Here is a 13,971-nt window from a genome sequence, read left to right as displayed (position 1 = left end):
CCTGCTTGAATAACATTGATTGGCATCTTGAAAAACCAAACTTGTTGAATAAGCAAAACAATTTTAAAAAGGTACCTACCACCATTTTAATGAGATTATCTTAAAAGTGTAGTAAACATTTAAAAGGGTGGGAGGTGAGGCTTAAACTGGGCATTTTAACATTTTGAGGTTGAGCAAATAAAGAAGAACCCAGCAAAGAAGACTGGGAGAATGCAGTTAGGAAAAAGGATAAATAAAAAGACTATTCTAGAGACACTGTAAAGAAAGTTTAAAGAGGAGAAAATGATCAAGTATGTCATCGATGTGCTGACAGGTTTAGTAAGATGAGCACTGGGCATTCACTGCTAGATTTGCTAATGAGGAAAGTCACTGATGACCTTCACCTGAAGTCTGATAGCATAAATAAAGATGAAGTCTGTAATGAAAACAGGAAAAGGGTAAAGGAGAGAAAACAGACTTCTTAGATATATTTTGTTATCAACTACAGAAATGGCTAGTGGGAATATGATGCCAGGGTTTGTTGTTGATATAGAATAGAAAGTTTCTGTATGCTAATAACCCTGTAAAGAGTAGAAAAAAACTGAAAATAGAGAGAACTGGGGATTGAAAAGATGGAAAGAGATGAAATCCAGTTCATAAACAAGTGGACTGGCTCAAGAACAACAAAATACTTTCTAGTCACCAAGAGGAAAAGTAGAGTACATGGCTATAAATGCAGGATACTATCTGCTTCTATTTCTCTCAGTGAAACAGCAAGGTCTTAAGCTGAAAATGAAAATCAGGTATGTAAAAAGAAGTACTTTATAGCACTATATGTAAATATATTTGGAATATATCTCATTTTAGAATTTATCATATTGTGCTATAATTATGTATAAGTCTCTTTCTCCCCTAAAATGTAAGATAATTTAAGGTGGAAGAAGTACTTTTAATTTTTGCAAAACCAGATATAAAACAGTAATCTACAACGAAATGTTTGGTAACTCACTGATTAAATAAATGAATGTTAAGAGATTCCTTCAGGACTTCAGGATGAAGCCAAGTTAGAAAACAGCAATAATGCAATACTGTTAAGCATGTATTTGATAACACACACATACACTTAAATTCAATTTAGAAGGAGTGAAAAACTAAAACCATCAAACTTAAACCCATTTGTGAAATAAAAAAGGAATACAAAATGTTTTCCCTTTTTAATATATAAACAAAATAATGGGATGCCAATATTAAAAATAAATGTGATTTACTCTGAAGTATGCTTCGCACTGATTCCAGGTATTCAACATTTCATGACAAAATGTCAAGGTTCAATTTCCAAAAACCAACATGTTTGAAAAAGAGTTACTGCACAACAGTATCTTCCATATATAGATATATAAAAGTAGGTCCTCTCATAACAAAATCCCATATTTTGTTCATACAGGTTTTCTCTTAACACCAAGTGTGTTTAGAACAATAAAAATTAAGTGGACTTGATCAAGTAAGATACAACAAAGTGTGCTCCTGGCATTTTACAATGCTATCATTATTTAAGATTTTGTAATAATCAATATAATCCCCAAAAAATGATTTGGCTAAAAACAGTATCTTCTGTACAAATACCAAACAACTATAAATTATGGTATTTAAAACCATTACCTTTAAAAATCACCAAAATTCAGAAACTATTTTAAAATCCAGAAACATTTGAATTGTGAATGTTATACTTTCATTATCATTTAATATTTAACACTTTGGGATATTCTTCCTTTAATACGGAGAATAATAGCAATACTATTTGCTACTGGTAGAAAATTAAGAGTTCTTCTATAAAATTTTATGAAAATAAATTTTGATTATTACTGAATACATCAAATCTTAGTCTAAAAATTACAAAATAAGCCAACCAACAGACTTTTCCTTAAAGCACACTCACTTTCCTCTGAATCAAGGATTTGCTATATTTCCTATTTCTTAAAAAAAAAAAAAAAAAAAAAAAAAAACCTTCTCTAGATAAGTGAATAATTCAGAACACCAAGAAATGGGTACAGGACAGGAATGTGAACAGGTGATCCAGCACATCAGTTCTTAATCCACAGTCATGACAATGAATTCCCCAGAAGCAAATATGGGAGAAAACAACACAATCCAACAGTGCACAGTTGTCACAGACCCAGAGTAGTCTGCTCCTTCTGCTTTTTCCTTATGACCTGAAGCTCCGTTGTCAGACGCAATGGAAATAGAAATTAAATGGATTCTGAAGAGGAAATTTAAAAAGAGAGGTACACTTCAGCATGTTTTACTTTTGGTGAAGTCATATGGTTTCCACCACTGAGCAAACTGCAATGCTTTCTTCCTCTGGTCTTCAAAGCTTTCTCGGATCCCTTTCCTCCAAAGTCTTGGATCTAGATCCAGCATCCCACCAATGATTTCCTTTTAAAGAATGAGAAAAATATAAACACTTATATGTACAAATAATAATGAAATCAGGAATGAAACCTTTGTTTGGTCTGTTATTAAATATAACATTAAGTAGTTCCCCAAGACAATGTTTAAATATTGCATAAATATTATTCTGAGCAAAAAACTTTATTGTCAATTAATTCTAATTATGCAAATTCTGTGATTCTCAGAATTCTAGCTATGTTGCCTATCAAGTAATTTGTCCATTTTGTTGCTTATTAGTACATCTTCAAGATAGTAGCAAAAGGGAGGGAGAAAAAGTGAAATTTAATTATTTTTGGTCAATATTAGTTGCTCTGATAAACAGTGTAGAGAAAAGTTAAATCACCTTGCATCAATTAACTTTGTTGTTCAACTGCAGTTGAATCATAGGTTAATGTTCTTTTTGTTACCCATATTTATGAGCCAGTTTCTCCTACTATTAGCTAGATATTTTTTTCCAGGAAAATTAGTATTTTAATACTAATTTAAATAAACACAGAATTAAAAATTATTAATCACTTTCTTTTAATGTTACTTTCTCACACTCTGAAAGGAAATAGCTTTTTGATTCTGTGCTTATTATTCTAGAGTATCATCTTCATGATCCTCCTCCTATGCTACAGAAATTAATCAAATTTATGTATCTATTTAGGTACAGAAAGATAAGGGGGAGATTTACAATGCGTAAGAAGGCAGGCAGCATGGTAAATGGTTAATTAAGGTATGAAACATGGGACTAAGGGTCAAATTTTGCATATACATTCTAGCTCTGCCGGGCTGTGCAGTGACATATTAGACAAATAGCATGATCTAAGTCATAGGTTCTTCACCTTAGTATACTACGAGGACTTGCTAAGCCCATGCAAATACCATATGTTACAGGGGATATAAAGATATCTCTAAAGATAACAGCTGTCTTCAAAGGGCTTATAAAAGTATGGAGCTGTGGTGGGATCCAGAATGAGAAGTCACTGAACTATACACACAGGACTGTCTTATAAAGCAGAATAAGGTAATGGCAAAGCAGATCATTTGGAGACTGAAGAGGAAGAAAAAAAAATTCTTTGTTGGATAAATCAGGAAAAGCTTCAAAAAAAAGAGAAACTCTAATCATGAGAAATGGGAAATCAAAGGTCTAAAAGAGATAGTGGTTTATATAAGACATCAAGGGAAATGAGGCAAATTTGGATTTAGTCCAAGAGTTTCCTGGCCTCAGTTCAACTTAGCAACATAGTTTAAGAAAGCCTAGCTTATGGGTTTATCTGAAATAGTCTTTATATAAAACATCAAGCTTATCTTATGTGTACATCAGGATGGACTCTTGTTCTATTACTGATGCAGATGTTAATGGAGAGAGGCCATCCCAATAATCTCTGAACAACTGCTTGAGTAGAAAACTGAAGGAAGTTCTTGGGCCCACAGGCTATTTCTTGAAAAAATAATTTGGAGGAAAGCTGCTCAGTGATACAATTCAACCGGGAAGCTTTCCTTTTAATTGTAAAACAGTTTTTATCAACCATAATACATCTGAAGTTTAAAAATCTGAAGTGAGGTAGTAATCTCCAAAATAAATTTAAATGAGCAGAAAATGAAAAATCTACTTCCTTTCAACCAGAATCAAGTCTAATAGAAAAACCCAGACTTCGGGAACCTTTAGTTATAAAATACTATAGAATAATAATAACAAGAGAATTGTTCAGAGCAGTGAATACAATTTCTTTTTAGCTAATTGAAAAAAAAAATTCTTAAAATTTCTCAAACAAGTTTCTGTAATATGTTGCAACAGTTCAAAGATACATGAGATTTTTGGCCTCTGGTTAACCCATTAAGGACAAGGGTAAGTTCTGAATCCAAACCTCTGTAGTTCAGACTCTTGACACATCCTTATCAATTGTAGAAGATGGTCTTAAGCAGGAGATGAAAGTGAGGGGAAAGGAGGAAGAGAGAACCTTGAGAGTTCATCAAGGCCCCTCTAATTTTGGAGGCACTGGTACATAAAAATGACATAAGCAGAAAGGCCTTTACTACACTAGATTAAAAGGTCACTTCTAGACTTGTTGGTATCTGAGTTATTACTCAGACTTTTCAGTTTCAATTGTGGAATTAATTTTATTCTAGTTCCTCACACTAACTTATATACTTCCTAGAGACTCAGTAGACCTTTGATTTGAGGAATATATACCCAGAAGGTAATCTTTTTCTCAAAGAAAGTATTGGCAACCAAATATCCTCCTATATCTGTGAAATGAGCTATATGTTCTTCTAGGATTGTACCTTGCTTAACTATCAATGAAGAGGTGAGATGATTTGTTCTCTGGTTCAACCATGAACATATGTAACCTTGGTTCTGTCACTTATCAGTGTATAACCCTGGGCAAGTTACACAATATCTCTGTAGCTCAGTTTCTTCATCTATAAGATGAGAGTTATAAGAGCATCCACAAAATAGTCATTGTGAGCATTAAATGAGTGCTTACAACAGTAGCTGGCACACTGTAAGCCTTTAACAATTGTTAGCAATTATCACCATTCTCAGTACAAGACTGGCTGATTCCAGAGGAAAATATTACAATCACCGTTGAACTCTAAGAGGCATTGGTTCCAAAGTGGCATTCCTGCCTCTGTTTTAAATATTCTGGGATATTTTTATTAATAATTTCTGGGTTCTCTCTAAAACTTGAGTGGAGCAGTACTCATCAATTTATTGTATATTGTGCCCAAAGTTTTGATCTCCCTTCAAAGAGACATGTTAACCAAACTGCTAACCTCTAGAATAAATCATATTTGTTAGTATACCTTTCCAAAGTAATGAGGGAATTTGTGTTGATCTTCAATGACATGGGCAAACCCTCCTTGGAGGCCAAAGTCCACAGAGAAGTAAGGTAAGCCTCTGGGTACCTAAATAAGCAGACAAATCACACATGAAATATAGTACAAAACCAGAAAGTTACCCTTAATTATTTTTCTTGCTCTTTAACATGAGAGTAATTAAACATCCTTCAAGACAAATGTACACAATAAATTTCCAATTCTATAGACACTGAAGTAATGAATTAACTTTCAAAGTAAAAGACTGCATTTTGATAGCCTTTCAGCCAGATCGCTCCATCATACCTTGCAATTATAATCAAAGTCAATTACTTTCCTGTTCTTGAGGAAAAAATAAGGTATTTAAAATATTTTTATAATCAGAGAATAGTTATTCCTAAGACTGCACAATAAAAAATAAGCATATATTTTCTCATATTTTACTTAACATTGCAGAATTGGAAGAGGGGCCTGGCTGTATACTTGAACTTTGTTTACAATACTGTTGAAATCTTGACCATGATAAACAAGAACAATCACAGTTTTTTTAATGAACTGATGAGATAAGTATAACAATGCTTAGTTTATCAACCTAATTTTTGAAAAATATACAGGATTAATTTTTAGCCTTCTTTCCCCCCCTTTCTTCTATCTATCTATCCATATCTCCCTCCCTCTCTTCTCCCCCCAACACACATACACACACACACACACAGTATTTTAAGCTATATCCTGAAGGGGAAAAAACATTAATTTTTGCTTTCTCTATCAGTTAAGTACATCTGTTTTCCTTCTAAGCCCTAACATTTTCACTAGAAATTATCCTCAAGTGGGTCAATTTATAGTAATATTCTCCCCTTCCAATTCTTTTACATAATAAACATTCACTCATTTGGGTACTTAATCACATATTCCTACTTGACTATATGAACTTTGGAGGGCTGGGGATGTGGCTCAAGCGGTAGCGTGCTCGCTTGGTGTGTGTGGAGCGCTGGGTTCGATCCTCAGCACCACATAAAAATAAAATAAAGATGTTGTGTCCACTGAAAACAAAAAAATAAATATTAAAAATTCTCTCTCTCTCTTTAAAAAAATGAATTTTGGAGTCTCTCCTCAGGAAGATGCAATTTGGAAGGGCACAATTTGGTATGGTGGAAAAAGGGGCAACCTTAAAATATTATAAAGCAAAAAAATTAAGGGTAAGAAAGGGATGTTCCTGTTACATGAACAAAAAATCAGTTTACAAAATAGTATAAAACAAAATGAAGAACAACTGGTTACCACTTTGTGGCTTTATATTTTTCAAATTTCCACATTTTTAATATAATAATAATGTGAGACCTTGATAATTAGAAAAAATAAAGCTAATAAAGAGAGAAAAAGAAGGCTCTAAGTACATCTCTGCTTCTTAAAAGTGTGTGACTTCAGGCAAGTTATTTAACATTTCTGAGTCTCATGAGAAATATGAAAAGTTCAGAGGTTTTCTATGAAGACCATATAGGACAATTATGTAAAGTGCTAGTCCAATTCTTAGCACACAGAAGATTATTACTTTCATTGCTATCTCCCATACAAGGCTGCTCTGTGCAAACTTGGTCAATGAAAAAAGGATAGAAAGCATCATTAGAATATTCCATTAGAACATTTGTGCCATCTAAAGTAGATCACCAGGTATGAAAAATGAATCCAAATAGATAAAAAGAGGTTATGGAACTATGTTGACTAAAAGACAGTACTTTGACAGTGAGAAATAACTTCAGGAAGTTATCTGTGATGATAGTACCCTTTTTTTCTTTTATTTGTATCATACTATTGTAGGCAGAATAATGTCCTGCCAAAATATGTCAATTTCCTAGTCTTTTATTTGCCATGAATATGTCACCTTAAATGTCAAAAGGGACTTTATATACATGAATAAGCTAATGATCTTGAAATAAGAAATTATCCTGGGTTATCCAGATTGTATATACATGAATAAGCTAATGATCTTGAAATAAGAAATTATCCTGGGTTATCTAGATTGATGGGGTGGGGAGTGGGGTGTCAATATAATCACACAGATTTTTTTTTTTTTAATATACTGAGGATGGAACCCAGGGGTATTCTTCCATTGAGCTTCAGCCTCAGCCCTTTTTATTTTTATTTTGAGACAGTGTTTTGCTAAATTGCCCAGGCTGGCCTCGAACCTGTGATCCTCCTGCCATGGACTCCCAAGCAGCTAAGATTACAGGCATGAGTCACTGTGCCCAGCAGAAGGACCAGAATCAGAGAAAGACTGGATAACACTACACTCTTCACTTTGAAGATGAAGGAAGGAGTCACAAGCTGTGGAATGCAGATAGCTTCTAGCACATGGAAAAGGTGAGGTGGAATCCTTCCTGGAGCCTCCAGAACAAATGCAGGCATGCCGACACCTTGATTTTGGCCCAGTGAAATCTATTTCATACTTGTGATCTCCAGAAATATAAGATAATAAATGTATTTGAAGCCACTAGATTTATGGTAATTAGTTCTAGCAGCAGTAGGAAACGTGTGCGTGTGTGTGTGTGTGTGTGTGTGCGTGTGTATGGCTCAACAACCTATGCCATATTTGCTAAGATGACACAATGAATATGCAACTACTTTTGTACCAAAGAGAGTTATGTCACAAGCATATTTTATTTTTTTATTACTTCTCCCAGGATACAAACAGTAGAGTCTGCAGTCTTACTAGCAGGGTTGTTAGTCAGCACACGCAATATCTCTAATATCAAAAATTTGTGCATATTCTAGCACTTTTTATTGCCTTGGACACCACAGAAAAGAGTGTTTTGGAACTCTGGTACTACTCTTTAAAGGTACAGTCAGAATTATAGGCCAAAATTTTATTTGTGGTAGAATAAAACAGTAGTATATGAATTTCTCCCCTTTCCTCTAGCTCTAATTTCTGAGTCTTTGTTTGAGTTATAAGGTCTCTGGTAAACCCAAATGTTCCTTGAAAAGTATCTTCCTTAATTTAAAAACTGTGTCATTAAATGTTAGATTTTTTAAATTGCTATAGTTTCCACAAAATTAACCTTAAAACACTTTCTCATGAAATCTCAATAGCCGTGAAAAATGGCCATTTTTCAACAATTTATTCATTAACATGTAACTCCTCTGCATTCAACATTCAGATCTATTTCCATCACCTGCCACATGTCACAGGATTCACACTATACTACAAGAAATCAAAGACCCAGAGAAAGTAAACAAAATTGGCAGAAAATGGAAATCATATATTCACATAGCAAAGAAAAACATAATGTTCAAACAAAACTCAGAATAAGAAACATGCCAGTATCTATTATACAACAAAAATTTACTCAGTGAAAAACAAAATCACTCTACCTCCAATGAAATAATCAAAAAACTACAAAATTACTAAGGACATAAAGCTTTTAAAAGAAGAATAATGAAGCTTTTTCAGTTGCAAAAAAAAAAATGTTAAAATAACTCAAGATTTTTCACTTCATGTTCAGAAACACTATTTTAAAAGATACTGGAAAGCCTGTTAACCTAAAAATGTGACCTCCTTTGGAATTATTCTTACATAAAGTTCTCTTCACAATTTCATCTAATAACCATAGATGCCTATAGCTAAGAAGTACCTCACAAGGTCATCTGGCTCCTTGCCTACCTACTACTCCCTAAGAGTCTCATATAGAACTATGTGATTCCTTAGTAAAAGCAATGGTTACTATCTTTGAAATGCTTTAATGATGTTTCTTTTCTTTGTATCACTGGGGAATGAACCCAGGGGTTATTTCACTTAGGGCGGTTTTCTCCAAGTCCAGGGGTATTTTACCACCGAGCTACATCTCTAGCCCTTTTGGTGTTTTATTTTGAGACAAGAAGTTGTTTAGGCTGGCCTCAAACTTATGACTGTCCTGCCTCAGCTCCCAAGTAGCAGGAATTATAGCTGTGACCCACTACACCAGGCTCAACTCCCATTCTTACAAGGATCTGTGTCTGTTTCTTATTTTCTATATTGGTTAAATTAATGAGACCTCTTGGCTACTTGATTCTGGTATTTATCTTTGCTTTAAAAAAATAAACAATAAATACTAGATGGTTTACCAGTAATAGAACTGTATATATAGTGCATCAAGTGGGGAATAATACATTTCTTTTAAAATTTCTGCTTTGAAGTATGGAGATACCTCAAAAGACTACAATGGGTCCCATCATATGACCCAGCTAATCTACATCTTGGTATTCATCCAAAAAAACAAAAATCAATATACTGTGATGACATGTGCATACCAATGTTTATAGCAGTGCAATTCACAACAGCCAACTTATGGAACCCCCTGAGTTGCCTATGAACTGACGAATGGATAAAGAAACATGATATATATACACAATTGAGTTCTACTCAGCCATAAAGAAGAATGAAATTATGTCATTTGCTGGTAAACGGATAGAACTGGAGAAAAATCATTCTAAGTGAAATAATCCAGACTCAGAAAGTCAGGTATTGAATATTTTCTCTCACATGCAAAAGCTGCGGGGGAGAGAGGGGTAAAAAAAGGGGCTCTCATAAAAACAGAATTGAGACCAACAGAATATAGAAGGGGGTTGAGAGGGAGGGAGGAGAGAGAGCATCAAGAAGTACTGGGGAATAAAATCTACCAAATTATGCTATGTCCCTGTATGTCATAATGTATCCTGTACATATATACACATTTATAATGTACTAATTAAAATAATGATAATAATAATAGCATCAGAATGGAGATTAGCAGAATAGAGTAAATGGATAAAGGGAGGAGGATAGGAAAAGGCAGGCCTAGGGAATGAGATTGATCAAATGATACTACATGCATGGACAAATGTGGCATAATGAATCCCCCTGTTCTGTATAATTATAATGCACCAATAAAAATAATCAAAAGAACTATGAAAAAATTCTGCTTTAAAATATTTTCAGTTCCCATTAAAATAGTTTTCTAAAAGCATATTTAATGGTATGGGTAATTATGATTTAAGAAATGAAAATAGTACAAAAATACATACACATTACACTTTTTTATATAGACTAATAAGGGATAAAAGTATATAGAATACTTAGATTTATTTTGGTTTGTGTTTTGTTTTGTTTCTTAAATATATTATCTGGCTCAATTCAACAACAATGGAAGAGAAAAATACTGTAGAAATATTTTACCTCTGAGTTAAAACTAAGTATCTTTAATATTGCAATGAAATTTGAAGCTTTTGACCAGGAATATAATAAGTATAATAAGAAATCCTATCAGACTCCTATGTTTCAGGAGTCTGATTTTCAAAAGAAAAAATGGGGGGGGGGGGAAATATTCCAGTCACATCTACTAGACCAGCAGTTCCACACATTCTTCTTCTTTTTTTTTTAAGGGCCATGTAATAAATTATTTTAGGTTTTGTGGATCATTTTGTCTCTGTTAGGACTATTTTAACTCTTCTAGAAGAAGGAAGACTCAAAGTCAAACAATTGTAGTACAGGATGGATTATGGGGAATTGGGCAATGTAGTTAGACTAATTATGTTGCATTCGGTTCTAAGAAAATTAGTATTCTCCCCAAAGTAATACCTAGTAAGATTGGTGTTTCTTTTTAGACTCCAAAATGGGTGAGGTTTCCTTTTATAATATGGACGATGGAGCTCTTCTCTATACTTTTGGTGATGATTTTAAAGAAACGTTTTGGCCTTATTTCTGCACTGTAACTGACTCAAAACCTCTTAAAATCTGTACAGTAACAGATTCTGATTGGTGATATATTTGAAGATTTTTTTTTCTTTCAGTTAGTGGATATAACTAAGCCAGTGAATCTTGTTGACAGTTGCTTTTTTAAAAAATGTTTTTACTATAAAAAGACAATGACTATTATTTCATATAAAATTTTAAGCAAGTTCGTAAAAATGTAGTTCCTGCTTTGTGGGCATATTATGGGGTCTAATTAGGAAATACTTTAGAAATTATTAGATAAAATACTTGGGAAAAAATGTATTACTTTGGAAAGTATTACTTCAATGATTGTTAATAAAAGCAAAATAGATTTAAAAATAATAATAATAATTTCAGTAACAATAATGTCCTTCTCACTTCAATTCCACAGGGCTGATGGCCTCATGGCAGATTCTGATCAGTTCCACTAACCAATTATGGGGAATACAACAACAGGGGGCTAATGGTCAGGAAGAAACATTCATTTGAACAAATAACCTCTCCATAAACAAATAAACATTTTGTAGGCCAAGTAGGATGTAAATAATGTCACAAATAAACTGTGGAACTGGTTATTTTACCTTTATCACTCAGCCAAATGGTCTATTCATCAAATAAGATGTGGAAATAAATGAAGTTCCTAAAAACTAATTTTTTGTATTAGAAAAAAAAAAATAATACTTACAGACTTTCTGATATCTTTTGAAGACAGATCAATCAACTTCTTGTTCATGGACCACTCTTCATCAGATTCCATTATGGCTTTCTAAGAAACAGCTATTTGTTAAATGAACAATACAATAGCAAAAGCAAAGAGATCATTTGAAATAAAACAATATGGTGACTTAATTACAGAGTATAGTATATATGATAGGACATTTTTCCCAATGTGTTAAGTCTTTAATTAGAGTAATTTAAAACTGGAAGTTTAATATTATACTGGAAGTAAAATAATCTCTTTCTCAACTAAATTAACAGAAAAAGCATGGGTCTATAGGATTATCTGGCTTATTCTATACTTTAATAACCTAAGTCTTTAAATCAAATGATCCAAGTGTCTTTAAAGATTTCTGAAAAGAAAATCAATTTTACCAGCTCACTAAAAGATCTCATAATCTTTTTAATTGTAATTTACAGCTCATATTAATAAATTTCAATTCATTTCAGGTGCAATCACATTACTCTAATGCACAGGCCATTACCTTCCTTTTTCTTCACACATGTTAGTATTTCACATATGGTTTGTCATTTATGCATCTCCATTAGTCTAAAAACATATCAGGTCAGCATCAAACATACCATTTAGTAAAAGTTTCATGAATGCTGCAGTGACATTAAAGATGAGAATTTCTTTTATAAGTAGCATGAGACATTAAATACTAATATTTACATCAATAACTTGTCTCAGCAATTGTAATTTGTACTACTTGTATGTTATCTATTTCATTTTTCAATGGTAAGTTTTCTAGAGTTATGACTACAAATTTTGACTTAAAATGCTTCTTAGTAAAAACATGGATTTCACTAGAGAAATGAGAAACAAAAATAGAAATTATGAATTACTACTGGATAGTAGCATCTTCATAGTTCTAGGCAAACATTCTTTGAAAAAGAAAAAAAATCCAAATTTCTTTCAATAGAAATTTGTTCAGCAGAATATTTTACGCTTGGCCTCTTTATATATTAGATGTTATGGTTTGGGTCTGAAATGTCTCTCCCAAAAGTTCATGTGTTGAAGGCCTTGTCCCAAGTGCAGTGGTGTTCAGAGGTAGGGCCTTTGCAAAGGTGACTAAATCATGAGGTCTCTGGCCTCATAAATAATAAATCCATTGATGAATTCATAATCTGATGGCATTATTGGGAGGGAGTAGAAACCAGATGGAGGAAGTAGGTCACTGTGGGCATGTCCTGAAAGGGTACATCTTATTCCTGGCCCCTTCTTCTGTCTCCCTCTCTCTCTTTCTCTATGTCTGTCTATCTCTCTCTCTTTCTCCTTTCTAGCTATCATGAGCTGAGCAGCTTTGCTCTGCTCATGATGTTCTCCCTCATCTCAGACCTCAGCAATGGAGTAACCATAAAATGAAACCTCTGAAATCATGAGTCAAAATAAATCTTTTCTCCAATAAGTTATTTTCTCAGTATTTGTCCCAATGAAAAGCTAATACTATACAAAATCTGATACACATATTGTACTGGAAGTAAAATAATCTCTTTCTCAACTAAATTAACAGAACAAGCATGGGTCTGTAGGATTATCTGGTTTATTCTATGTGAAATTCCCACATTCCTTGTAGAATATACTTCATTTTACTAGAAAACAGGAAGTCCTTCTTATTTTCCACATTTTAAACTTATTATTCATGTAATTTCCGATTCTTATTTAATAAATACACCTGGATTGAAATTTCTTATAATCTATTTAAATAAACTACACTGCAGGTTGTTGCAGTCATAATTTATAGACATGTATGAGAAAAAAAATGACTAAAGACAACTATATCCATAAGGTAGTACTGTAGCAAAAATGGGTATGTAAACAAAAATTGCCAACAAATACCTTAAAATAAATGGGAGCCATATCACCCACTTCCTTGGGGAGAGGAATACATTCATAAACCATGTGATACTGTTTCTTCATGCTCATATTTGTTTCTAAAAATATGCAGTCCAATTCTTTACATTCAAACATCTTTACCAACGATTTCCTAAACATCTAAAGGAAGGAAGAAAACAAAGACACGTGTATATTTAAGTATTTCTTCTCACCTACATATGGTAAAAACTTAAATTAAAACTGTGTGTTTAATGAAATAATTTGAGGTGATCAATTCCATTAAAAGCAAGATGTTCTCCAAGTTCAACATAAAAATATACTATATGTAGTTCAATAATAATCATTTTTAGTTATATAACAACATTGTTATTATAAGATATATCAAAACTATGTTATTTATTTGTTTTAGAAATACATGATAGTAGAGTGTATTTGACACATTATACCCAAAACTATTTTA

The 13,971-nt window shown here is 32.9% G+C and overlaps 1 protein-coding gene across 2 annotated transcripts in view; it reads right to left on the bottom strand.

Annotated features, from left to right (window-relative positions):
• Positions 1–1,226: 1,226 nt before the first annotated feature.
• Cwf19l2 (CWF19 like cell cycle control factor 2) overlaps positions 1,227–13,971 on the bottom strand; it is a 98,591-nt gene continuing 85,846 nt past the window's right edge. Inside the window, exons 15-18 of one of the 2 annotated variants that reach the window (XM_015489925.2) lie at positions 13,515–13,670; positions 11,643–11,723; positions 5,221–5,322; positions 1,227–2,412 (exon numbers count right to left, since the gene is read on the bottom strand). In XM_015489925.2, coding sequence (XP_015345411.1) covers positions 2,269–2,412; positions 5,221–5,322; positions 11,643–11,723; positions 13,515–13,670 — 483 coding nt within the window. In that variant the 3' untranslated portion in view covers positions 1,227–2,268. Of the gene's footprint in view, positions 2,413–5,220; positions 5,323–11,642; positions 11,735–13,514; positions 13,671–13,971 lie in introns of those variants that run through there. The other variant, XR_007344534.1, reaches the window with a different exon arrangement.

The sequence above is a fragment of the Marmota marmota genome, unplaced genomic scaffold (assembly GCF_001458135.2).
Source record: "Marmota marmota marmota unplaced genomic scaffold, marMar, whole genome shotgun sequence".
Taxonomy (NCBI): Eukaryota; Metazoa; Chordata; class Mammalia; order Rodentia; family Sciuridae; genus Marmota; species Marmota marmota.
Note: the sequence above shows the minus strand (reverse complement) of the source record. Positions and strands in the feature narration are given on the sequence as shown.